The sequence below is a fragment of the Musa acuminata genome, chromosome BXJ1-9, assembly GCF_036884655.1.
Source record: "Musa acuminata AAA Group cultivar baxijiao chromosome BXJ1-9, Cavendish_Baxijiao_AAA, whole genome shotgun sequence".
Lineage (NCBI taxonomy): Eukaryota > Viridiplantae > Streptophyta > Magnoliopsida > Zingiberales > Musaceae > Musa > Musa acuminata.
Genome location: NC_088335.1, coordinates 49014514 through 49036254, shown reverse-complemented (window position 1 = coordinate 49036254; position 21741 = coordinate 49014514). Strand labels below are relative to the sequence as shown.

The 21741-nt window shown below is 40.8% G+C and overlaps 5 protein-coding genes across 7 annotated transcripts; 4 read left to right on the top strand and 1 right to left on the bottom strand.

The window, feature by feature from the left end:
• The first annotated feature begins 116 nt into the window (after nucleotides 1-116).
• Nucleotides 117-1257, top strand: LOC135594439 (protein LHCP TRANSLOCATION DEFECT-like). Its single transcript, XM_065084823.1, has 2 exons — nucleotides 117-736; nucleotides 824-1257. The coding sequence occupies exons 1-2, from the start codon at nucleotides 299-301 to the stop codon at nucleotides 1079-1081; spliced, it is 696 nt and encodes a 231-aa protein (XP_064940895.1). The 5' UTR covers nucleotides 117-298; the 3' UTR covers nucleotides 1082-1257.
• A 99-nt stretch (nucleotides 1258-1356) lies between these two features.
• LOC135594440 (glucan endo-1,3-beta-D-glucosidase-like) lies at nucleotides 1357-2223 on the bottom strand. Its single transcript, XM_065084824.1, has 4 exons — nucleotides 2105-2223; nucleotides 1957-1985; nucleotides 1574-1808; nucleotides 1357-1495 (listed from the first exon to the last, which is right to left on the bottom strand). The coding sequence occupies exons 1-4, from the start codon at nucleotides 2163-2165 to the stop codon at nucleotides 1470-1472; spliced, it is 351 nt and encodes a 116-aa protein (XP_064940896.1). The 5' UTR covers nucleotides 2166-2223; the 3' UTR covers nucleotides 1357-1469.
• Nucleotides 2224-5569: 3346 nt separating this feature from the next.
• On the top strand, nucleotides 5570-10086 carry LOC103999537 (glutamate receptor 3.5-like). 3 transcript variants are annotated; one of them, XM_009421316.2, is made up of 7 exons: nucleotides 5570-5762; nucleotides 5883-6194; nucleotides 6350-7698; nucleotides 7777-8054; nucleotides 8397-8428; nucleotides 8541-8947; nucleotides 9449-10086. In XM_009421316.2, exons 2-7 carry the CDS (start codon nucleotides 5921-5923, stop codon nucleotides 9905-9907), a joined length of 2799 nt encoding a protein of 932 aa, XP_009419591.2. In that variant the 5' UTR covers nucleotides 5570-5762; nucleotides 5883-5920; the 3' UTR covers nucleotides 9908-10086. The 3 variants fall into 3 exon arrangements, with proteins under 3 accessions (XP_009419591.2, XP_009419590.2, XP_064940497.1); XM_009421315.2 differs by having other exon boundaries at nucleotides 5570-6194; XM_065084425.1 differs by lacking the exon at nucleotides 9449-10086 and adding an exon at nucleotides 9106-9431 and having other exon boundaries at nucleotides 5571-6194.
• A 606-nt stretch (nucleotides 10087-10692) lies between these two features.
• On the top strand, nucleotides 10693-12705 carry LOC135594021 (polyubiquitin-like). Its single transcript, XM_065084426.1, has 2 exons — nucleotides 10693-10847; nucleotides 11353-12705. Exon 2 carries the CDS (start codon nucleotides 11353-11355, stop codon nucleotides 12496-12498), a length of 1146 nt encoding a protein of 381 aa, XP_064940498.1. The 5' UTR covers nucleotides 10693-10847; the 3' UTR covers nucleotides 12499-12705.
• A 4766-nt stretch (nucleotides 12706-17471) lies between these two features.
• LOC103999538 (peroxidase 39) lies at nucleotides 17472-18919 on the top strand. Its single transcript, XM_009421318.3, has 4 exons — nucleotides 17472-17741; nucleotides 17810-18001; nucleotides 18078-18240; nucleotides 18378-18919. The coding sequence occupies exons 1-4, from the start codon at nucleotides 17541-17543 to the stop codon at nucleotides 18791-18793; spliced, it is 972 nt and encodes a 323-aa protein (XP_009419593.2). The 5' UTR covers nucleotides 17472-17540; the 3' UTR covers nucleotides 18794-18919.
• Nucleotides 18920-21741: the final 2822 nt, after the last annotated feature.

Below are 21741 nucleotides of genomic sequence, written 5' to 3'. Positions count from 1 at the left end.
TGATTTGTAATAAAGGAGCAATTATTACAAAAGTGCCATCGCAAGCTGCTTTCACTGCTTCTGTAAGTGTTCGCTACGGAGCTCTCTAAGTTATAATAAGCCACAGGTATACCCGAAACCTTATCCGGAATCACCAGTATCCTCCCGGCTCGTCCTCAGTCCTGTGATCGCAGGAGTGAAGCTCGGTTCTCGCAGCACTTCCACAGCCCGAGTGGTCTGCTTGCCGCTTTGGGTGGCTTCCGCGGAGCAATCTGTGGATTCGCAGCATCCAGATTCGAGAATCCAGCCGCTGAATTCTATGCATCTCTCTTGGGAATCGGAATGGATAAATGGAATCGGTAACAAATATGGACGTGAAGAACGCAGCAAAGATCGCTCTTTTATTGCTCCAGTCGATCTCGTTCTCCTCCTCTCCTCTGATCCACTTGTTTCCGGTCCTCGAACAGCAATGGCTTCCATTCCTTGCAGCATTTATCTCTACCCTTCTTCCTCCTTAGGCACCACCAACAGCTCCTCTTCTTCTTTTTCTTCGACTGCTCTTCGTTCTGTGGAGAGACCGAGGTCTCCGTTTTTGGCCATCAGGAGAAGCTTTGGCTGGCTGATGGCATCCAGGCTAAGGGCCAAGGTGGGGCCCTGCGACGCTGGTTCGGGCACGGCCACCGGCGTCGACGCCGAGGGTGCCGGCATTTACGGAAGCCAATCCCGCGATGATTTCAGTCGGTACGACGTCGAACAGGTGACATCACGGAAATAAGGCACACATTTATCGTGTTGTGGACAGGCAAACAACGTGAAGTGTTTGTGTCATCTTCTCTTTCTGCAGTACTTCGAGAACATGGGAATGCTTGCGGCCGAGGGTTCGTATGATAAGATGGAAACTCTCCTCGACCAGAAGATTCACCCTGTGGACATCTTGCTGATGGCGGCAGCGTCGGAGGGAGACAAGCCAAAGATGGAGGAGCTGCTGAGAGCAGGTGCGAAGTACGATGTCAGAGATGGCGAGGGAAGGACCGGCTTGGAGAGGGCAGCCAGCGACGAGATCAAGCAACTCATCCTTCAGCTCTCTGTGCGCAGACTATGAATTAAGCATCCACAAGTCCCGATCTCGTGACCTTTTCTTTCTGCTGCTTCTTAGTCAACTTACTCTTCTGATCTCCTGTCAACTCCACCTTTTTGTGCATTTAACAGCATCATAATTCCCGTTAATTCAGTTGTTGTATGTCACAAGCAATTAATCGTAGACATTGCGGCGTTTCATATATCGTTCATCATAAACTTTCTATCAACTACATATGTGACTATTGCGTGCCACCTGAAGATAGAAAACAGAGGGAGGAACTGCTGCAAGCGGCAACAAGAGCTTCTCTTTACATTCACAACTAATCTTATTTAATCCCAGTTCTAGGTGATGATTCTATCACTGGTAGGTTGACCACACAGCAGTCCTTAGGTCGGGGAAGTTTCTTCTACTAAGCATACTTGCAGGCTCCATAACCTGCAATCAAACAATATAATCTCCTTGAGAAAAATTGTAGTACCAAGTAGAAACAAGAAAGTTGAAGCTCATACTGACTTGGATCAGTGACCGTGGTGACGGCAGAGTTATTGAAGTAGCAGTTCCAGTGGTTCCTCCCCCGGGATTGATAGTAGAGGTTCATGGCCACCGAAGCATGGGAGATCAGTGTGTCAGGGTAGAAGCAGGGCTTTCCCCTTTCAGTCACGCTGCAGTCGACCTGAGAACAGGCGTACTCGATGTTGTCCTTCAGAGCTGTATCACTGGTTGAAGGTTTGGCCACGCACCATGTTTTCTGGAATGACAAGAATCAGGGCAGTCAACTTAGGATAAACATGGAGAAGTCACCGGAAACTCGAGCTCATTTAGGTTTTCTTTTAGGTCAATTAATTATGAGAGAGAGAACAGTAAAATCAATTGTTGCAGAGAGGTTTCATACGCACCTGGGCATCAACTGTGTTGATAGTTCCCCCTGAGAGAAAACATTCAGAAAACTGTGAGCTGACTGACTAGCTTAAACTTGTAATGGATGCAGAAGAATGATATCCAGTAAAATACATTTGAGATAGATCACAAACAATTTTGTCATACCAGAGCTAAGGAAGAGAAGTAGCAGAAGAACAAGACACAGGTTCACAGGTGCTGGAGCCATCCTGCGAAGCAAGAGCTAGAGAGTTCAGCTACTCTGATGATGCAGCTCTTGATTCACTGGTTAAGGTGGCAATGGCTATATATAGCACTCTTGGTGACTCTTATGCTAATTGAATTTTATTGATGTCATGGTTGGACTCTGGCTGGATGCCAGTGGAAGATGCAACCCAAAAACATACATGTTTGTTTTGAGGGAACCATAAACAGTATGTTTACCATCGAAGCAATTCTGAAATGGTGGAGAGAGCTGCCTTCTGGAACAAATTACCATATGGAGCTTGGTGTCATCTTCCACATCTGCAAGGATGCCATCTTGAACAACCTAACCATTGGATGAACAGGTCAATCCATAGCTTTCCTACAACGAAGAAAAGGGTTACTGCAATTTCTTCTCTGATAAACAAAAGGTTTAGCAAGAATCATTTCACACAATGACACTGATTACCATGGCAGTCACTCTTGCATGCTGCAACAAACATGATTCTAACATGCATGATTTAGAAGGTCTTTTTTAAGTATCATTCAAGTGGCTTTATGAGATCAAGGAATTTATCATGGCACCATGGCAAAACGCATGCTCATATTCATCTCCATGCACCACAGGCCAGTTACTATTAGTAGTAGACCAGCTACAAGAGTTGGTGAAAATTTCTCTGGAATGAAGCAACATGAGTGGTACCATTTCCCAAAAGCTATACTGAGATCAACATTCATGGTTGATTCCCAGAGGTAAAGACTCTTTGAGCAAGGCATTGTAAAGAAGGGGATGTTGCCTGATGTGTCAAACTTCTCCATTTGCACCTATTCCTTATGGTCTCTGTGGTAGGGAGAGGAGGACATGGCCTACAAAACCTTCAGGAATACCAAGTTATGGCCCAGGTTGGTCTGATATGATCAGCCTAATGCAGTAGTAGATTGATGATATGGTCAAGTAAGGTCTATCTTCAAGTTTGCATCTAGGTTTAGGTTATTAAATCTAGGTTTCCAACAGTTCAAATTCAAGACATTGGATCCACCTCCAACACATGTTTGATTAGAATATGCTTGGACAGACATTTGGACAGTAGGGGATGCAATCCATTTTAAATATGTGATAATGATTTGTTAGTAGTCAACATACAATTCCATTAACACTTGGCAACAAGAAGAACAAGAACAACCCACAAGGCCCCAGTTATTCAATTTCATGGATATTAATCATAAATATTTTATGCATTTTCCATTTAACTATGTGGGTATCACAATCTGAAGTTATAGCTCTTTAAATATGGACAGTAGGGGATGCAATCCATTTTAAATATATGATAATGATTTGTCAGTAGCCACTATACAATTCCATTAACACTTGGCAATAAGAAGAACATGAACAACCCTTGGAAAAACTCTATGGGTATCACAATATGAAGTTATAGCTTTTTATATTATAGGACTATCATTTAATCCAAAGGATAAAAGTGGATTAAATTATTATTATTATTATTATTATCATATTTGATAATAATTTCATTAATCATCATTATTGAACTTTGTGAATATTCACTATAAAATAGTATATGTACAGTCATCTTAATCTGAGATAATTACTTTTTTGTTACATGAAACATTCTTATAATAATTAAAACAAGCATCACACTGCAGTCTTCTCAATTCAATGTGGTTATAAGGGAATAACATTAGATTCCCCATGTTTCCTGCTTTCATTTAACCCAAAAAAGAAAGAAAGATTGGGACAAATAGAACTAAATTGTAACTTGTTTTAATATGGATGTAGCAAAAGCACAGGACTCCTAGTATGTAGATAAAATTAATATGAATAATAAAAAAAAAAGGCCCTTTTAAATCAACAATCTTATTATTATATCAAAGTTCACCTTTTTTTTTTAATTACATCCAAATTATATGAACAATAAGGACATCTAAAATGATATGATTTGATGAGATAATTAACTTATCAATTTTAATTTTAATTAATAGTAGTATAGTAGTGTATTTATCATATCTTTATAAATCAATTTTAATCCGACGTTACAAACTCTTTTTACATTTTAAATCGTAACATGATATATGTCTTAATACTATCAATCTATATATCAATTGTCATGAAATTATCATCGATGCAATTTAAATTAAAATTAGTAATAATATATTTATTATAATTTTATGAATCAATCTTAAATCTCTTCCATCTTTGAAACTAATCTGAACAATCCTTTAGTTGTTCTTGTCTCATGGGAACCCATGAGGGAGAGAACAAAAGGTGTAGCCAGCAGCAAGTAGATTGTCCTTATCTAATATATTTATAGGCATCCTCATGGTAGGTTCCTCTCTCCATCTCTTTTATTTCACAATCGAATTTATATTCCTTCAAAAAGTGTATGATATTTTATTTATCTTAGACAATTAACATTACACTTAGAACATTCTTTTGGTGCCACACTTATTCTGGATAAAGAAAACAATAGCAGCACATCATAGAACACTAATCTTCTATGTCAATCAATCAGTCAATTCTTGATGAAGAAAATTATCTATATGCCACATGAATGGAATGGCCTATTACTTGTGTAGTTTTAATTTAATATTCTGAATTGCATTTTACAAAACCTTCATTAATTGTTTGTGTAGTATAAATTTCTTGAAACCACCAATTTTAGTGGAAGCATTTATTCCCAGACACAATTAATATCTAAAGATACTTTTATTTTAAGCAAACCTACAAAATTATGATAAAAAATATATATCGATATTCCCTATGGATGAGTGGCAAACATATGAGAAATGGACATTTTCATTTGAGGTGGAAATTATGGTTCCAAGTGCCTCTTAAGCCAACATCAATCTTTGTAGTGGCAAGTGTTTTCTCCCTCCATTTAGTCCCAGCAATATTATATATTCTTTTGGAATCCACTTACCATGGACATATTCTTAAAATGATTTAGAGAAAGTGCATGAGATAGTTGTAGTGAGCTAAGAACAAGATAAATCCTCTAGAAGAATAACAACAAAGTTTCACTTGACATCTTTCTGTTCTCAGTGTCTTTTCCACCTGTAGCCTACTGTGTATCTTTTTCTCATGTGTTGCATACCTTAGCATGGTTCAGATGTGAAAAGAAAAGCAGTCAAAGCAGAAGTGCCAACAAAATCAAAAGAGAAAAAAAGCCATTGAGTTGAGATTTCTCGCAAACATTGTAATGGAATTCATGATTTTGGGAATTGGACATTATTATTTGTAATGAGAATATCAGAGGCATCAGTGCTGTGGCATTCATTCTAAATCATGCAGTGGGCATCATATGCTTTTGTGACAATGACATGAAGACAATCCTGCCCACCTCTTCTTCTCCATAACATTTGAGATGATAACCTTCTCCCTACAGAAATGGAATATTATCTCTGTACAAGGCACTGATTCAAGAGAGAGAGAGAGAGAGACTAGTTTTGAAAAGTGAAGTATGGTTCTTTCCCTGTTTTCCAAGCCTATAAAGAAGGGATTCTCCAAGCACATGGGAAAGCAAGGAGGCATGCAATTCTTTACTTCTCATCAGTCCATGCTCTGAAACTTCCCTGCTCCCCCGACAGCCAAAAGAGGAGGTTTCAGGTCCTCTTTGTGCTTTCTTATCCCTCAAACATCTCCTCCCTTCGATCTTTTCTTATAAGATTTCACGTTAGATTAGCAGTTCTTTTGAGCAACACTTTCACATGTTATAATCAAGAACAGAAAGCAAGGCAACAATCCTATTGGTTCTCTCGGAGACCATGGCCTCGGCTTCACTGCTTGCCATGTGGTTCTTGCTTGGTCTACATGGAGCTGTGTGTCAGATTGGCAACGGACCCAGTTCCTCCTCGAAGCCCACCATGGTGAACATCGGTGCCCTTTTCACCTATAATTCCACCATTGGAAGGGCCGCCAAGATCGGGATCGAGCTCGCCGCCGAGGATGTCAACGCGGACTCCACAATCCTGGCGGGGACGACGCTGAACGTGATCGCACAAGACACCAACTGCAGCGGCTTCGTCGGAACAGTGGAAGGTGAACTCAGGATTTGGTTGATGATATTGTTTTTCCCTGCTCAGCTGCTTAAAGAGGACGCGTGATCATCACATGAGTTTTCTTGTGCCGTTCTTGCTTTAATTTCTCTTAATTCTCATCATATTTTGCACCATTTCTCCATCACACCGATGCAGCCTTGCAACTGATGGAGAAGAAAGTGGTCGCGGTCGTCGGTCCGCAGTCCTCAGGCATTGGCCATGTCATCTCCCACGTCGTCAACGAGCTTCACGTGCCGCTCTTATCGTTTGCTGCCACGGATCCGACCCTTTCTCCACTTGAATTCCCCTACTTCATTCGAACAACCCACAGTGATTACTTCCAGATGAATGCCGTTGCGGACTTGGTCGAACACTTCGGGTGGAGGGAGGTGACGGCCATCTATGTCGACGACAACTACGGCAGGGGAGGCGTGATAGCGCTCGGGGATGCACTCGCGAGGAAGAGGTCCAAGATCTCGTACAAGGCCGGCTTCCCTCCCGGTGCCGACTCCGACGTGATCCGTGACCTGCTGGCGGGCGTCAATCTGATGGAGTCTCGGGTCTACGTCGTCCATGTCAACCCTGACTCCGGCCTCAGCGTCTTCTCCCTGGCCAAGAATATGGGGATGATGGGCACCGGATACGTGTGGATAGCTACTGATTGGCTTGCTTCAGATTTGGATTCGTTCGGGACGGAGGATCCGAGCACCATGAGCCTCGTGCAAGGAGTCATCGTTCTCCGCCACCACACCCCGGAGTCTGACCTCAAGAGACGATTGACGTCGAGATGGAAGAGCGTGATCCAGGAAGGAAACACCACGGCGAGCTTGAACAGCTATGGATTGTATGCTTACGACTCGGTCTGGTTGGTCGCTCGTGCTATCGACCGATTTCTGAGTGCAGGACAGATCATAAATTTCTCCGTTGATCCTCGGCTGCACGATGCCAAGGGCAGCTCCCTCCGCTTGGCGACGCTGCGAGTTTTCGACGGAGGCGAGCGTCTGCTTCATCAACTGCTGCTCACAAACTTCACAGGCGTATCTGGACGACTGCAGTTCGATTCAGATCGAAACCTCGTTCGACCGGCGTACGACATTCTCAACATCGAAGGAACAGGGCCTCGGTTGATCGGGTACTGGTCCAATTACTCTGGCCTTTCAGTCCTTTCCCCCGAAGTCTTGTACATGCAGCCACCCAATGCGTCCACCCCTGTTCAGCGGCAGCTCCACGGTGTTGTGTGGCCCGGTGAGACAACGACGCAGCCTCGTGGTTGGGTGTTCCCCAACAATGGCAAGCCGCTGAGGATTGGCGTTCCTAATAAAGCAAGCTTCAAAGAGATTGTGTGGGGCAGTTCCAACTCAACCGATCCGAGTGGCTTCTGCATCGATGTATTCAATGCCGCGGTTAAGCTGCTGCCTTACCCAGTTCCGTGCAAGTTTATAGTCATCGGAGATGGTTCTCAGAATCCAAATTACGACGATATCGTGAGCATGGTTGCTCGAAATGCAAGTACTTCTCACTGTTTCTGTCCACTTCATTCTACTGGTACCCCTGGATGACGTTCTTGATTCTTCTCTCTTCAGGAACTCGATGCTGCCGTAGGGGACATTGCGATCGTGAGAAACAGAACGAGAATCGTGGATTTTACGCAGCCGTACATCGAGTCAGGACTGGTCATAGTCACTCGCGTCCGAGAGAGTAGCTCGAATGCTTGGGCCTTCCTGAAACCATTCACAGTGAAGATGTGGTGTGTCATCGGAGCTTTCTTTTTCCTGGTGGGCGCTGTCGTTTGGATTCTTGAGCATCGGAGCAACCCGGAGTTCCGTGGAGCACCGAGAAAACAGATCGCGACCATGTTCTGGTGAGTGTGCTTCACTGCTTCCCTCTTCCTCAAAATGCCAGCTTTATACAGTGTTCATACAAGGTATATTTGTCCGGTTTCAATGTGGAAAATGGCCATGGCAAAATGATTTCTTCTTTCTCTGGTTTCAAGTTTGTCATGAGGCAAGCATGGTAAATTCAACAGTCGAAAACCATTTGTCTAAATGCAATCTGCTCAGCTTGTTGGATCCACATGTTCTGCAGATAGATAGATACCATCTTCTGAGGCTTTTTGTAGTTCCAAGTTGTAGGCTAATTCTCGGTTCTTCCAAGAAAATATGATGAACACTCACTAATTCTTTCTACCCTGTCCACCATGCAGGTTTAGCTTCTCAACAATGTTTTTCGCACATAGTAAGTGAGATTCACGATACGTCTGATACAATTTAAACAACCATTTCCTAATTATTGGTACAAATTAGCTCCAACATACATTTACGAGTTTTTGTGTGTGAAAATTGTGCAGGGGAGAACACAGTCAGTACGCTCGGGCGATTCGTGTTGATAGTATGGATGTTCGTAGTCCTAATTATCAACTCGAGCTACACAGCCAGCTTGACGTCAATCCTCACAGTTCAACAGCTCTCATCAGGGATTACTGGGCTTGACAGCTTGCTCTCGTCCTCTGAACCTATTGGCTACCAGAAGGGGAAGTTTTCGAGGAATTACATGATAGAAGAGCTCAACATTCCTGCGTCCAGACTCGTACCTCTGAACTCCCCTGCAGAGTATGCTAGGGCTCTCCGGCTGGGGCCAAAGGGTGGTGGTGTGGCAGCCATCGTCGATGAGATTCCATACGTCGAGATCTTCTTGTCTGCCTACTGCCAGTTCAAGATCGTGGGTCAAGAGTTCACCAAAAATGGATGGGGATTTGTAAGTATCTCGATCCAAGAATGCAAGCATCGTTACCCTCTGTTAACATCAACACATCTTTATGGTAACAGCAGCTCAGGATTCATTGGCACTCGAAGCATTACTCTTTTCTTTTAAGAGCAATTCCAGTATCATTTGAACTGTTTTCTTCATTTCAGATTCTCTTAGAGATTCAGAATTGATAGACAACAAAAAGTCTTAGCAAGTCTTCATTGTTATATGGCTACGAAGACGAACAAACAAACATGACAAGTGCAAATAATGAACTCCCAAGCAAATCTCTATCATCTTCTTGTGTGAAAAGTGAAGCTTTACATTACGACAATAGTCGAGATGTGAACCTCTACTCGATATTTCTGAAGGCTACTTTCATGAAATAAGTTCAACCAAGAATCGATTAGTACGATGTAGTCAGTCTGTCATGCAATATCCTTTGTGCGGATACAGTTTTGTCGAATCTATAGAATTTTAATGTGGACTTCAATTTTCATTCTCCGACAGGCATTCCAGAGGGACTCTCCTCTTGCGGTTGACCTGTCCACTGCAATCCTGGCACTATCCGAGAATGGCGATCTCCAGACGATCCACGAGAAATGGTTGTCGCGTGCTGGATGTCCTTCCCAAGGTGTTGAAGAAGAAGCGAACCGGCTAAGTCTCAGTAGCTTCTGGGGTCTCTTCCTCCTCAGTGGCATCGTGTGTTTTCTTGCTCTCATCCTTTTCTGCATAAAGGTGTGCTATCAGTATGCCATGTACAGCAGCGCAGAGGTCGACAAGCCCAGAGAAAACGACTTGATCGACGGAAGCCAACATGCCCTATGCAAGTTAAAGAGCATCAAGGCTTTGATTCGCTTCTTCGACATGAAGGAAGAAGAAATCAACAAAGTCATCACGAAAAAACCGAGTGGTACACAAAATGGTCCTCCAACTTCGGATGATGGGCATTCGCTGCCATCTTCATAGAACGTGGTAAGAAGATGCAGAAATCTTTCTTACCAAAAGAACATCAGCTATTTTGCATTAGGAAATGCGATTACTTGGTAGACTTGATGAAGACTGCGACTGCGACTGTTTCACAAAGTGCGAGTTCTTAATTTGTCTTGAATCTCTTATAAAGCAATCCAGAACATACATATTTTCTAGTGCTGGATGTAACTCGATATGTAGCTGCAACAAAATCAAAGGAAATTTAAGCTGCACAAAAGATGATCGTCTTCTTTTGATGAAAAGAATGAGCATATCGTGGAATCGCTACGTCGTCTCTTCTTACCGCTGCCATCACCAAGGATCGCAGGTAAATGAGACACTTCTCTTACATCCCACGCGGATACCCAACTAGTCCAGGAGGGATAGGAGGAGGACTGAACTTGCTGGGTCCCACATGAGGTTTTGTCCGATCGCCAAATCAACTGGGCCCACAGCTGTGGCATCCGAGATGGAAGCCTGACGCCTGTCAAGGGCACGTGCATGTGATTTCTTCTGCGTGCGGTCACCTCTGGCGTACTCGGGAAAAATCTGGCAACGGACGAATTCCTTCTCGAATGCAACGCCGTTATCTTTGAACGGCACCCGTGCCACGAGAGAGTAATGCTCGCCTCACCTACCAGCTTGCTGGTTGGCGAAGCAACATGGAACCCACGCGTGAGTCATGAACTGTAATGTGGGAATAGGACGGATACACGTTACTCCGACAGCGACGTCCTACCTTGCGGTAGCAGGATACGTCTCTTATATCGTCCGTCCACTTGTGCGGCGATCACTGGCTGAACTCTTTTTAGGTAACATCACCGGTAGGTAATCTCACGCCAGAAGATGGCTATAAATAAGGCTCCTCAGGCCCGATCTCAATGCGCTCTATTCAATATTGTCGAAAGGCTTGCAAGTTTTCTTCCTTTGCTTCAAGGTATGTTTTCGCCTATACCTGAGTATTTCCCTATTTTAGGCCTTTTTTGCCTTTTTTATTTTTATTTTCTGTAGCTTCGATGTTAATGGATGAAGGGGTAGATCAATCGTTTTCTTTCTATTTTATTGATGTTGTTGTTAACAATTGTCTGATTCTTTGCCGACTCCTTTGAGAGATTTGGTAATCGTTTGCGATTTTCTTTTTTGTGATATGTTAGTTGTTCTATAAAAGTCGATTCTTATATTGTTGTGACACGATCTACCACGTCTTGCATATGTTTTCTTGTAGGAAGCTTCGTCTCAGATTTGAAGCATATTGATGTGTCGCTTTTGATCATTTAGTCGAAGTGGTTGATTTTAATTTTAGGTCATTCATTTTTTTTCTTGTACACTTTGCATGATCCGTCTCAGATCTGATCAATTGTTGTTAGTCCAGTAGTCCTTTTTTGTGTATTAGATCTGATGGTTGTTTTCTGACTCCTTTCTTCTTTTATCTCTTTGATCAGATGCAGATCTTTGTTAAAACTCTCACTGGCAAGACCATCACCCTTGAGGTTGAATCCTCTGACACCATCGACAATGTCAAGGCTAAGATCCAGGACAAAGAGGGAATCCCTCCAGACCAGCAAAGGCTGATCTTTGCCGGTAAGCAACTTGAGGATGGCCGGACCCTTGCGGATTACAACATCCAGAAGGAGTCCACCCTCCACCTCGTACTTCGCCTTCGTGGTGGCATGCAAATCTTTGTCAAGACCTTGACTGGCAAGACCATCACCCTCGAGGTGGAGAGTTCTGACACCATCGACAATGTCAAGGCTAAGATTCAGGATAAGGAGGGCATTCCCCCCGACCAGCAGAGGCTCATCTTTGCCGGCAAGCAGCTCGAGGACGGCCGCACCTTGGCTGATTACAACATCCAGAAGGAGTCCACCCTCCACCTTGTCCTCCGCCTCCGTGGTGGCATGCAAATCTTCGTCAAGACCTTGACTGGCAAGACCATCACCCTCGAGGTGGAGAGTTCTGACACCATTGACAATGTCAAGGCCAAGATTCAGGATAAGGAGGGCATTCCCCCCGACCAGCAGAGGCTCATCTTTGCCGGCAAGCAGCTCGAGGATGGCCGCACCTTGGCTGATTACAACATCCAGAAGGAGTCCACCCTCCACCTTGTCCTCCGCCTCCGTGGTGGCATGCAAATCTTCGTCAAGACTTTGACTGGGAAGACCATCACCCTTGAGGTGGAGAGCTCGGACACCATCGACAATGTAAAGGCCAAGATTCAGGACAAGGAGGGTATTCCCCCGGACCAGCAAAGGCTCATCTTTGCCGGCAAGCAGCTTGAGGATGGCCGCACCCTGGCAGATTACAACATTCAGAAGGAGTCTACCCTTCACCTTGTGCTGAGACTTAGGGGTGGCATGCAGATCTTTGTTAAGACGCTTACAGGGAAGACCATTACCTTGGAGGTGGAGAGCTCGGACACGATTGATAATGTCAAGGCAAAGATCCAGGACAAGGAGGGGATTCCACCGGATCAGCAGAGGCTGATCTTTGCTGGGAAGCAGCTGGAGGACGGGCGCACCCTGGCAGATTACAACATTCAGAAGGAATCCACCCTTCACCTGGTGCTCCGCCTCCGCGGGGGTCATTAACCCTTTTGGGCTGTATGTGTCCGCTGCTTTGCTGTCTTAGTGTTCTCTCTGTTGGTGTGCGTGGAAGTCCTATCGGAGGTCTGAAGGAATAAGCATTGGTATCGTTGGCATGTATTGTTGACATCTTTGTTTGGTGAATGTCTATGGTTGTCTTGTGGAGTCTCTGGTGTTCTATAACTTGTGTCAGTGCCATTATGTTTTTATCGACTGCTGCTGCCCTTCTCTTGCTAATGTACGATGCTGATGCTGATGCTGATGTTGCTACTGCTGTTTTATATATTTAATGTATCCAATTAATTATGTGTGTTCAGTGGTGTTCGATCAACACAGGTGAAAACTTTTCAAGGGAGTTTTTTTGGTATTGAAATATTTTGTTTAGATCATGTGTACGAAGATACTCATTCTATGCTGTTCAAAAGCATAACGTAAAGTGTATAGGAGGTGGTTGTTAAAAAAGATTTAGTCTACTTCTTCTCGCATTTATAGAGAACATTATAAATTTATCATATTATATTGGGTATTAGATCTTGGTATTAGATTTTTATCTAACTACTCATCACACTTAGATTAATGAATTTTTGACTCGTATTGGATTTCATCTATAGAATTTAACAAGTTTACTGAATATCCAATAAGATAAGGGTTTCGACGGATATCTAATATCCTCTAGGTCAAATATTGAGTTTGTCGTGAGTCATACATATCAGAACTCTTTCTAGATCAGTGAAAACGTACTAGGTCACTCTCCAAATGATATATGAAATGTAATCTATACATATCAGAACTCTTTCTAGATTAGTGAAAACGTACTAGGTCACTCTCCAAATGATATATGAAATGTAATCTATTGGACATATCTGTCCTTAATTATATGTATTTATAGTTTCTTATCCATCTAATATCTTAAAGATTACATTCCGGGTATAGTGTTATTAAACCCATATGATTTCTACTCGAGCCTCACTCTAATCGGATTCTTCTGGAGAAGGATTTGTTTGAGCAAAAACATATAAGATATTATTCTCATAACACTGAGAGTGAATAATCTTCTATCAACACTCAATAGCTCTCATAAAATTGATTGTCACTTTTGACGGTTAGTTGTGCTAGATCTGGAACTTCCAGAGTTACAAGTTCAGCATCAAAGAGTGGAGTACTCATATATGACATCTTTGGTATTTAATGATCGGATTCACCACTAGGACGACAGAATCACTGTCTGACAATGATGTATCATCATGTTATGACTGTTTCGACACTAAGGGGTGAATTAGTGTTTTCGTAAAAACATCGGTTTAAAAATTTTGAACTATAAAATCATAACGAAAATACGTTTAAACTTAAAGTGCAAGTAAGAGTAGTAGACAATTAAATCAATAATCAATTACAATGAAAAGCACAATATAAATGTAGATCGAGTTTATAGTGATTCGGTCATCGTAACCTACGTCCACTCTCGATTCCTCTTTCGAGGCCATCGGCGTTCACTAACGATCTTCTTTCAATGGGTAAAGCCTAACTACTCTCTTACAACTCTTTCTCCTTTTTACAAATTTAAGAGAAAACATTTACGAGTCTCATACCTCCGTTAGATAGAATTTTAAACTTTTGAAAAAAAATGAGAGGAACTCTCAACACTTTTCAAGATTACAACTTTGATTCACTAGCATTTTAGTTCACTCTTTATTGTGTCTTCTCAGCAAGGATAAGTGAGGTATTTATAGACCCCAAATGATTTCAAAAATAAAGTCAAAAATTTAAATTTCTGAGTATTTCGGGTATGAGCGGTACCACCACTGTGCTGGGCGGTACTACCGCTTGGTAGAGCATCGAAGACGGGGCTCTAGCGGTACTACCGCCAGCTTGGGCGATACCATCACCTGCCAGCATTAATGCTGAGGGTACCATCATCTAGTCTGGATGGTACTATCATCGAACAGCCTGGAAAAGTGTGCTCTTGACTTTTCCAACTCATAGGCGGTTCCACCGCTTGATTCAATCTTTGGGTCACTAAATAGGCCTCCAAATGAGCTCAAATCAGTTCCAATGGACCCTTAATTGAGTTAACATTGTTACACTTGAATCTAACTCAATTAAGATCTAAAACTACGACGATCATGACTTAAATGATTACAAAACATATAATATTATGTTGTCCGACATATCATTGGTTCATTCAAACTCTCGATGCATCATGCTCTTTTTCGGTGTATTGCTCGATCTATCGACATGTTGACTCTCACAACGTCCAATCTTGATGCATGTCCAATTCTTCCGGCCCGATGCCTGATCTCTAACTTCAGCTCAATATTTGATTCTTCTACTTCAATTGTTTTGCCTTTTCATGATCAAAGTTAGTCCTTTGCATCACTTTTCTTAAAATACAGATTATATTGTAAACTCATCAATTAATATCATCATCAAAATCCGGGATTCAACACATCAACCATCTAGCATTCCATTAGTGGATCAATCAGTTAACTCATTCTCCAATAATCACTTGCACGATATCCCTAGTGTCTCCATACAAGTAGTTATGAGACCAACCGCCTCCATCATATAGACGGGTATACAACGCACCAATTTATCCAGTTATCTCAATGTACCTCTCAAGCAACCTATGACTAAGATCATTTAGGATTTATATTTAAAGGTAAATCAATCTTATTATTATGATCTTATCATAATCTGATTCTCAGTATATAGATCCATGAACATGTGTAACGGACAACATAAAATGAGAAAAAAATTATAATAAATAATTATAAAAAAAATAATATGTAACGTGTCAGATGTCTCATCACTCATCTTGTAACTCACGTAATTGATCTCGTCGAAAGTGAGTGTTTTGGTAAGAGTGGCTCCACTAGGTACCACTTAAAGGAAATCCTAAGTGAATTGCTTTACTTCACGCTGCTGAATTGTTCTGCAGTTTGTATCACCCTTTGCCATGTTAATGCATGCATGCAATCTAACAAAAATTTGTCGACCCTAAGTGATATAATATTTACAATAGGGAAGGGAAGAAAACCATGTATCAGTCAGCAATTCCAAGCTACCATACCTTTTGCAGGTTGCTGCTACCCAATTTCACATATATTTCTGATTTGTGATGTAAATTGCTTCTAATTTGTGTGGATACACCGATAGTTGTCTGATCATTAGCTTTATTCATGATAGCCTTACCTTGGTGGGATACCAAGAGATTCATGTTTGTCAACATCTCGTTAGAGGCCCCAAATGTTGGTAACCAGGATAAGGTACATAAAGGTTTTACGAGATCTGAAGCATGAGGAGCTGGAACCTTGCTTGTGCAGAAGTTGGAGTTCATGAGAAACAGAGCGGAATGCTTCAAAGAATGGCATAACTTTCTTCTTCAGAAGTTGCTGATAGAGCTCGAGAATTGAGGGAACAGAATAAAGTGTGGCCCGCAGATGGCTTTGAGGTGCTGTACGCACATCAAAGGAAGGTATAATGACTCGTGTATTAGACTGGAGTTGGCCAACATGCATCTACTTTGTGAACGAAGGAGCATTCGGTCCTGAAACTAAAGAAAAGCATTGTGCTTTCTCGATCACAAGATTTTGCCCCCTATGATCGAATTTAACGTGCTTGGGTATTTAAACTAGGATTTAGCAAACATAAGCAATTGTCTTTGTTCCATGAAAGATCATTTCTTCATCTGCTGTACTTTATGTCGCCTCTCTTTTCCTGTTCTGAAGCATGGAATTTGATCCCTATGCTCTGCAAGCTGTTAGGTCTGTCTCAGTGGAAAGCAGATGGAATGCCAATAGACGTGCGTCAGAAGCTCTCCCATTGTTCAAGTTACCGCATGGAAGCTCCTTTGAGAAGAGACATGTACATGAGGGTCATCTACTCACAAAGCTTCTCCTGTGAACACTACAGTCCGTCCAATCATAATTGGAGAATGGGAGAGCAGTGTGAATCGTGGGTGTCTAATGTTTTGAAGTTTTGTTCTAATGCTATGATCACTGCAATTTATCTGTATGTTTAGTCATGATGTCGATGCATTAGAGCAACATTTCTATACTAATATGTAATGCAAATGCTCGCATCTCCTTTTGCAGCTTAGCTTTTGCTTCCCACATGCAGAGGTTTATTAGTAAGCTCTATGAACTTTAATTTTCATGTGAACTACAACACATTTGGTAGCTTTCCAAATGGGCTACAACTCAGTTGAACTATAAAGCTATGGACAAAATGATGAGAGTGATGCAGTTTGATTCAACCATCGATGGAGAACAATTAAGACTTTTGGATTTGATACATCGGCGACAAGTGTGTGTGTTCTTAAAGAGAATTTTGTGTTGTCTGTGGCTCCCATCACTTCCCACCTGCTCTCATACCTTCAGAAATGCATCACGAGTAATGATCCAAGAATTCTCACACGAATGCGGGGCAACAAGTAGAAGAATCGCTGAAGCTAAATGTGTGCAATCATCATGTCAACATTTACTTGAACGGTCACCTCGGTGTCTCCGGCGAAAGAGTGGCGCCTGAAACAAAACTTGCCTTGAGAACAACTCTGTCGTTTGATGACAGACTCCAGACACATCTTGCGAACAGAAAGAGGTGCATGATCGAATGAAGGGACACGGCTCTTCGATCAATCATTCAATCGTCCTACAGATTCCTTTGCCTCAGAAATAGTGGCGTGCAGATTTCTTATGTACCTCGATCGATTTCTTGTCTGCAATCATTTTGTTCTTTTGATTCAAGAAGCATATTCTTCATAGGACAAGTGTGGCAGGTTGTGCACTAATCTCCATTTCTTGAGGACTCTTATTCTGCTTCCAACTTATGATAACTTGTCCTACAATCACCTGCTTGCGACTTAATTTTATTGCCTTTAGGTGCTGCAAAGGTAAAATAGGTGATAGGGAGGCCACACTCATTGCTGCTTTAAGGACGAAGCTCCAACAGCAAGTGGACAGAGAGGATTCCGTGAAGGACTATAAAGTTGCCTCCATGTTTAGAGTTTGGTGCAACTTGAGGAAAACTTAGGCAAAATCACTAGTAATATGAGCTTTCGGGGTCCGACGATACTGGTGTTTTTGGGTTTCTTGAGTTGTGTTCATGCTGATCTGAAGCTGGGCTTCTATGACGACAGTTGCCCCAAGGCAGAGAAGATGATCCTAGATTTTGTGGAGGAGCACATCCCAAATGCACCAACGGTGGCAGCATCTCTTCTTCGGATGCACTTCCATGATTGCTTTGTGAGGGTACGATGTAATGCATTCGTTTCAACTCAATCTTGCTTTCTTCACGGCATGTTTGATGCAATTCTCAGGGTTGTGATGGCTCTGTGCTCATCAATTCAACCAGCACCAACCAAGCTGAGAAGGCCGCGACTCCGAACCAAACACTCCGCGGGTTCGACTTCATCGATCGCCTGAAGAGCGTGGTGGAGGAAGAATGCCCGGGGATCGTTTCGTGTGCGGACATTCTTGCGTTGGCTACGCGAGACGCGGTCGGAGTCATTGTATGCCGATAAGCTCATACCATGCTCCAAGCTAATGTTCTGAATGCAGACACTCATCTTGTTCGTCTGACGGCAGGGAGGCCCGATTTGGAGAGTTCCGACTGGCCGTCGCGACGGGTTGATATCGAATTTATCGGAAGCATTATCTGAGATTCCAGCCCCCACATCGAACCTTAGCTCTCTGCAGACTTCTTTTGCTAATAAAGGGCTAAATGCCGCAGACCTTGTTCTCCTCTCTGGTGAGCTGCAGCATAGTAAACACATGCCGATCTAAGTTCTTGCCGACTTGTGTCTTGCAGATTCATCATTTTACACGAAAAATGACGTTTTTCTTGCGCTTCTTCGTCTGCTAACATCGACCGATTTGCTGTTGCAGGAGCCCACACGATCGGAGTTGCTCATTGCGAATCCTTCAGCGACCGGCTGTACAACTTCACCGGGAACGGCGATCAAGATCCTTCTCTGGACGGCTTCTACGCCACGAATCTGAAGAAGAACAAGTGCAGAGACGCCACCGACGAGACCACGCTCGTGGAAATGGATCCTGGGAGTTTCAGAACGTTCGATGTTGGATACTACAGGAATCTGCTCAAGCGAAGAGGGCTCTTCGAATCCGACGCAGCTCTGACCACGGACGCCGCGGCCAAGACAGCCATCGTCAATCTCGTCGACAGCCCTCCGCAGACATTCTTCGCCGGGTTCGCGATGTCCATGGAGAAGATGGGCAGCATCGGAGTCAAGACGGGCTCTTCAGGTGAAATCAGAAGGAACTGTGCGGTCATAAACAGCTGAGACTGGTGTTCTCGAGCAATTTATGCTGTGGATCTCAAAAATAAATGAACTGTTGCAGTGTGTTGTTCTTTGGGGATCTAAGTATTCGGTCTAACAAGCATTAACAGGATCTTTCCTTTGTTCTTATCATCATCGATCGTCCTTTCTGGCTGATGAGAAACAAGTGGTGTCCTTGCATTTTGATGGCCTTCCTTTTGATCCAAATGAATCAGGATCATGTTCTTCGAGAGACCAATGTTGATGAATTAGGAGCAACAGTGAATTGCTAAGGGTGATTAGATAAAAATGCATACAATTGTAAACATATGACCAGTTGAAATATGTTCATTGTTATGATTCAACCAAGTCCAATTAACAAATCACAATTCAATGAGAGACAGATCAAAGTAATCAGTCCATCAGATCTCAAAGTGTCACCCTTTCTTAAATAATAGCTAATAACTAAAAATAAATCAAATGAAAAAAAAATCAAGATGAAAAAGAGAAACTTTATTGAACTTACCAAGAAGAGAAATATTTATATATCTTGTACGACTCTTTAACTTTAGCCCTATTAGCTTGAATACGTGAGACTTCATAGGTAGATACCCCTTATTTATAGATATGAAATGCAAGAGTTCCTAATCTCTTCAACTTTATCTAATCTTATTTAAAAGATAAAATATCAATTTGAAATTTATCAAAATATATTTGAACTTTTTAAACTAAGAATTTATTATCCCTCCAACTCTATCTAATCTTATTTAAAAAGTAAAATATTAACTTATAATTTTTTAAAATATACTTTAATTTTTTAACATTAAGTATACTCTTGGAGATAAGTCTTAGCTTCTTTGCTAAGTCACGCTCATAACTACCACCAAGCATAGAATCACCTATAGAAATACAACTTCTATCAAAGTATTCTCTAAGGTGCATGTGAATGTTACCATCCATATGCTTTCTTATACTATTCGAAAATCTACCTGAATCAAGTTGCTTCATTCGGAAACGAATACCTCTTGACCCAAAGCCTGATCCAAACTTGCTAGATGAAATATTACTGAAATCTCTAACTAGACTTTGTGTAGAAGGCTCAACATCCATATGACGATCAAATTTAAGAATTAACTTGTGCAAATTAGAAATAACACCAAATTCCTTATAGGAAACCAGCAAGTCTTGACATAAGATCTTGAGTTTCATTTTTATGAAGAACATTCATTTCTTCATTCATGATATCCTTCCACACTTTAACACCTTTGGCTTCGTCAAAATAAGTAAGTTAAAAATCATCAATTGGTTCATAAAAAAATAGTGACATGCTTACATTATCTCTATCTGTTTCACAATTTTTTTTTTATCTTCTCAATATTTGAATTTTCTCTTTATGAACATCATTACTCCCCCCAATCACTTTGTTCCATTATTAGTAGTGAAAAAATAACATGAGTAGATTCAGATAAGGAAAAAGATGAGCCAAAATCCGTAGAAATATTAGATGACAAAAGAATCTCAACCACAAGTTTTGAACATATATCAATTTCATTATTGTGATTGATGTTTTTTAAAAAAAATATTTATGGAGGATAATAAAAAGAAACCTCATCAAACATAACATCTCGAGATACCACATACCTATGTTTATAGATACATATATTTTCAACTTTTCTTCCTTTCATCATAGCTAATAGAGATGCATTTCTTAGTATTAGTATCAAACTTGCTTCTCTTCAAGTATGGTATATGAATATAGCATAGAGAATCAAATACTTTAAAATATTTAATATTTGATTTCTCACTAAACATGAGCTCATATGAAGACTTTAAATTGATTGGACTAATAATAGTTCAATTAATAACATAAGTTGCACTTATCATACCTTTTGCTCATAAGACTTTAGATAAATTATTTGCATGAAGCCAACACTTATAAGTCTCCATAAGATGTCGAATCTTTCATTCAACCTTAAAAAAACTTTTAATTTTTTACTTTCAATAGCACTTTCAACTATTAACTTTGAACTCTTAAAATTTTGAAAAAACTTATGATTTTTCCTTCATAAAATAGACCCAAGTGAACTTTGTAAAATCATCAATAAAGAGAAGTATATAACAAGAATGTAAATAAGATAGTGTTTGAGTAGGGCTCCTTAGATTACTATAAAGAAGCTCTAAGGGAAATTTACATTTTGAAAGTGATATATTAAAAGATTGCTTGTGCGCTTTGCCATATTAACAACCTTCGTAAACTTCATTACTATTAAAAGTAGTAAGAGTGAGAAAATCATTCACTAAACTTTTTTGCATCATAATATTTAATTTAAAAAATTTATATGATCAAGTCTGCCAGATCACTATCATTTATACTCATCTTATCAATAGAAGAGTTTGATATTGATAAAATATATAAATCTTTGACCCTTTTTATCAGTACTACGTTTACATTTAATTCTTTTATATAGCAAAGAAACTTGATTTCATTAGGATTAAAAAGAATATAATTTTCAATATCAACTATGTTTGCAATAGAGAAGAGATTTTTCTCAACATAGTACACACTCTAATATTGATCATTATCTTTAATTGAGATTATCACGATGCCTTCCTTTTAAATTTGGTGAACAGTATTATCTGTCAAAAATATCACGTGAAGATTAAAGAAGAAAATATTGTAAATGTAGAACATTTTTATAATGCTAAAGATTGGGGCAAATGTTTTATAATAAAAATTATTGAGTTCATGACATCTATCAACTTTCAAAATGATTGAATTGTTGATTTAGAATATGATCATCATCTCATTATTGATAATATCAAATTCACTAATATTCGTACTCTTCTATTAATTTAAAATCTATCAAAACTATATTTTAATGTTTTAAATTAAAAAAAAAATATTTATCCCTCGAAATCTAGCTAATGTTATTTTAAAAAATAAAATATCGATTTATGATCTTTTAACATAC

Coding starts and splice junctions, on each gene's coding strand:
- LOC135594439 (XM_065084823.1), top strand. CDS start 299: ATGCATCTCTCTTGGGAATCGGAATGGATAAATGGAATCGGTAACAAA. Junction 737..823: donor GTCGGTACGACGTCGAACAG/GTGACATCACGG, acceptor CTCTTTCTGCAG/TACTTCGAGAACATGGGAAT.
- LOC135594440 (XM_065084824.1), bottom strand. CDS start 2,165: ATGGCTCCAGCACCTGTGAACCTGTGTCTTGTTCTTCTGCTACTTCTC. Junction 1,986..2,104: donor ACTTCTCTTCCTTAGCTCTG/GTATGACAAAAT, acceptor GTTTTCTCTCAG/GGGGAACTATCAACACAGTT. Junction 1,496..1,573: donor CACCACGGTCACTGATCCAA/GTCAGTATGAGC, acceptor GTTTGATTGCAG/GTTATGGAGCCTGCAAGTAT.
- LOC103999537 (XM_009421316.2), top strand. CDS start 5,921: ATGGCCTCGGCTTCACTGCTTGCCATGTGGTTCTTGCTTGGTCTACAT. Junction 6,195..6,349: donor CTTCGTCGGAACAGTGGAAG/GTGAACTCAGGA, acceptor ACACCGATGCAG/CCTTGCAACTGATGGAGAAG. Junction 8,429..8,540: donor AACAATGTTTTTCGCACATA/GTAAGTGAGATT, acceptor AAAATTGTGCAG/GGGAGAACACAGTCAGTACG.
- LOC135594021 (XM_065084426.1), top strand. CDS start 11,353: ATGCAGATCTTTGTTAAAACTCTCACTGGCAAGACCATCACCCTTGAG.
- LOC103999538 (XM_009421318.3), top strand. CDS start 17,541: ATGAGCTTTCGGGGTCCGACGATACTGGTGTTTTTGGGTTTCTTGAGT. Junction 17,742..17,809: donor TCCATGATTGCTTTGTGAGG/GTACGATGTAAT, acceptor TGCAATTCTCAG/GGTTGTGATGGCTCTGTGCT. Junction 18,241..18,377: donor AGACCTTGTTCTCCTCTCTG/GTGAGCTGCAGC, acceptor TTGCTGTTGCAG/GAGCCCACACGATCGGAGTT.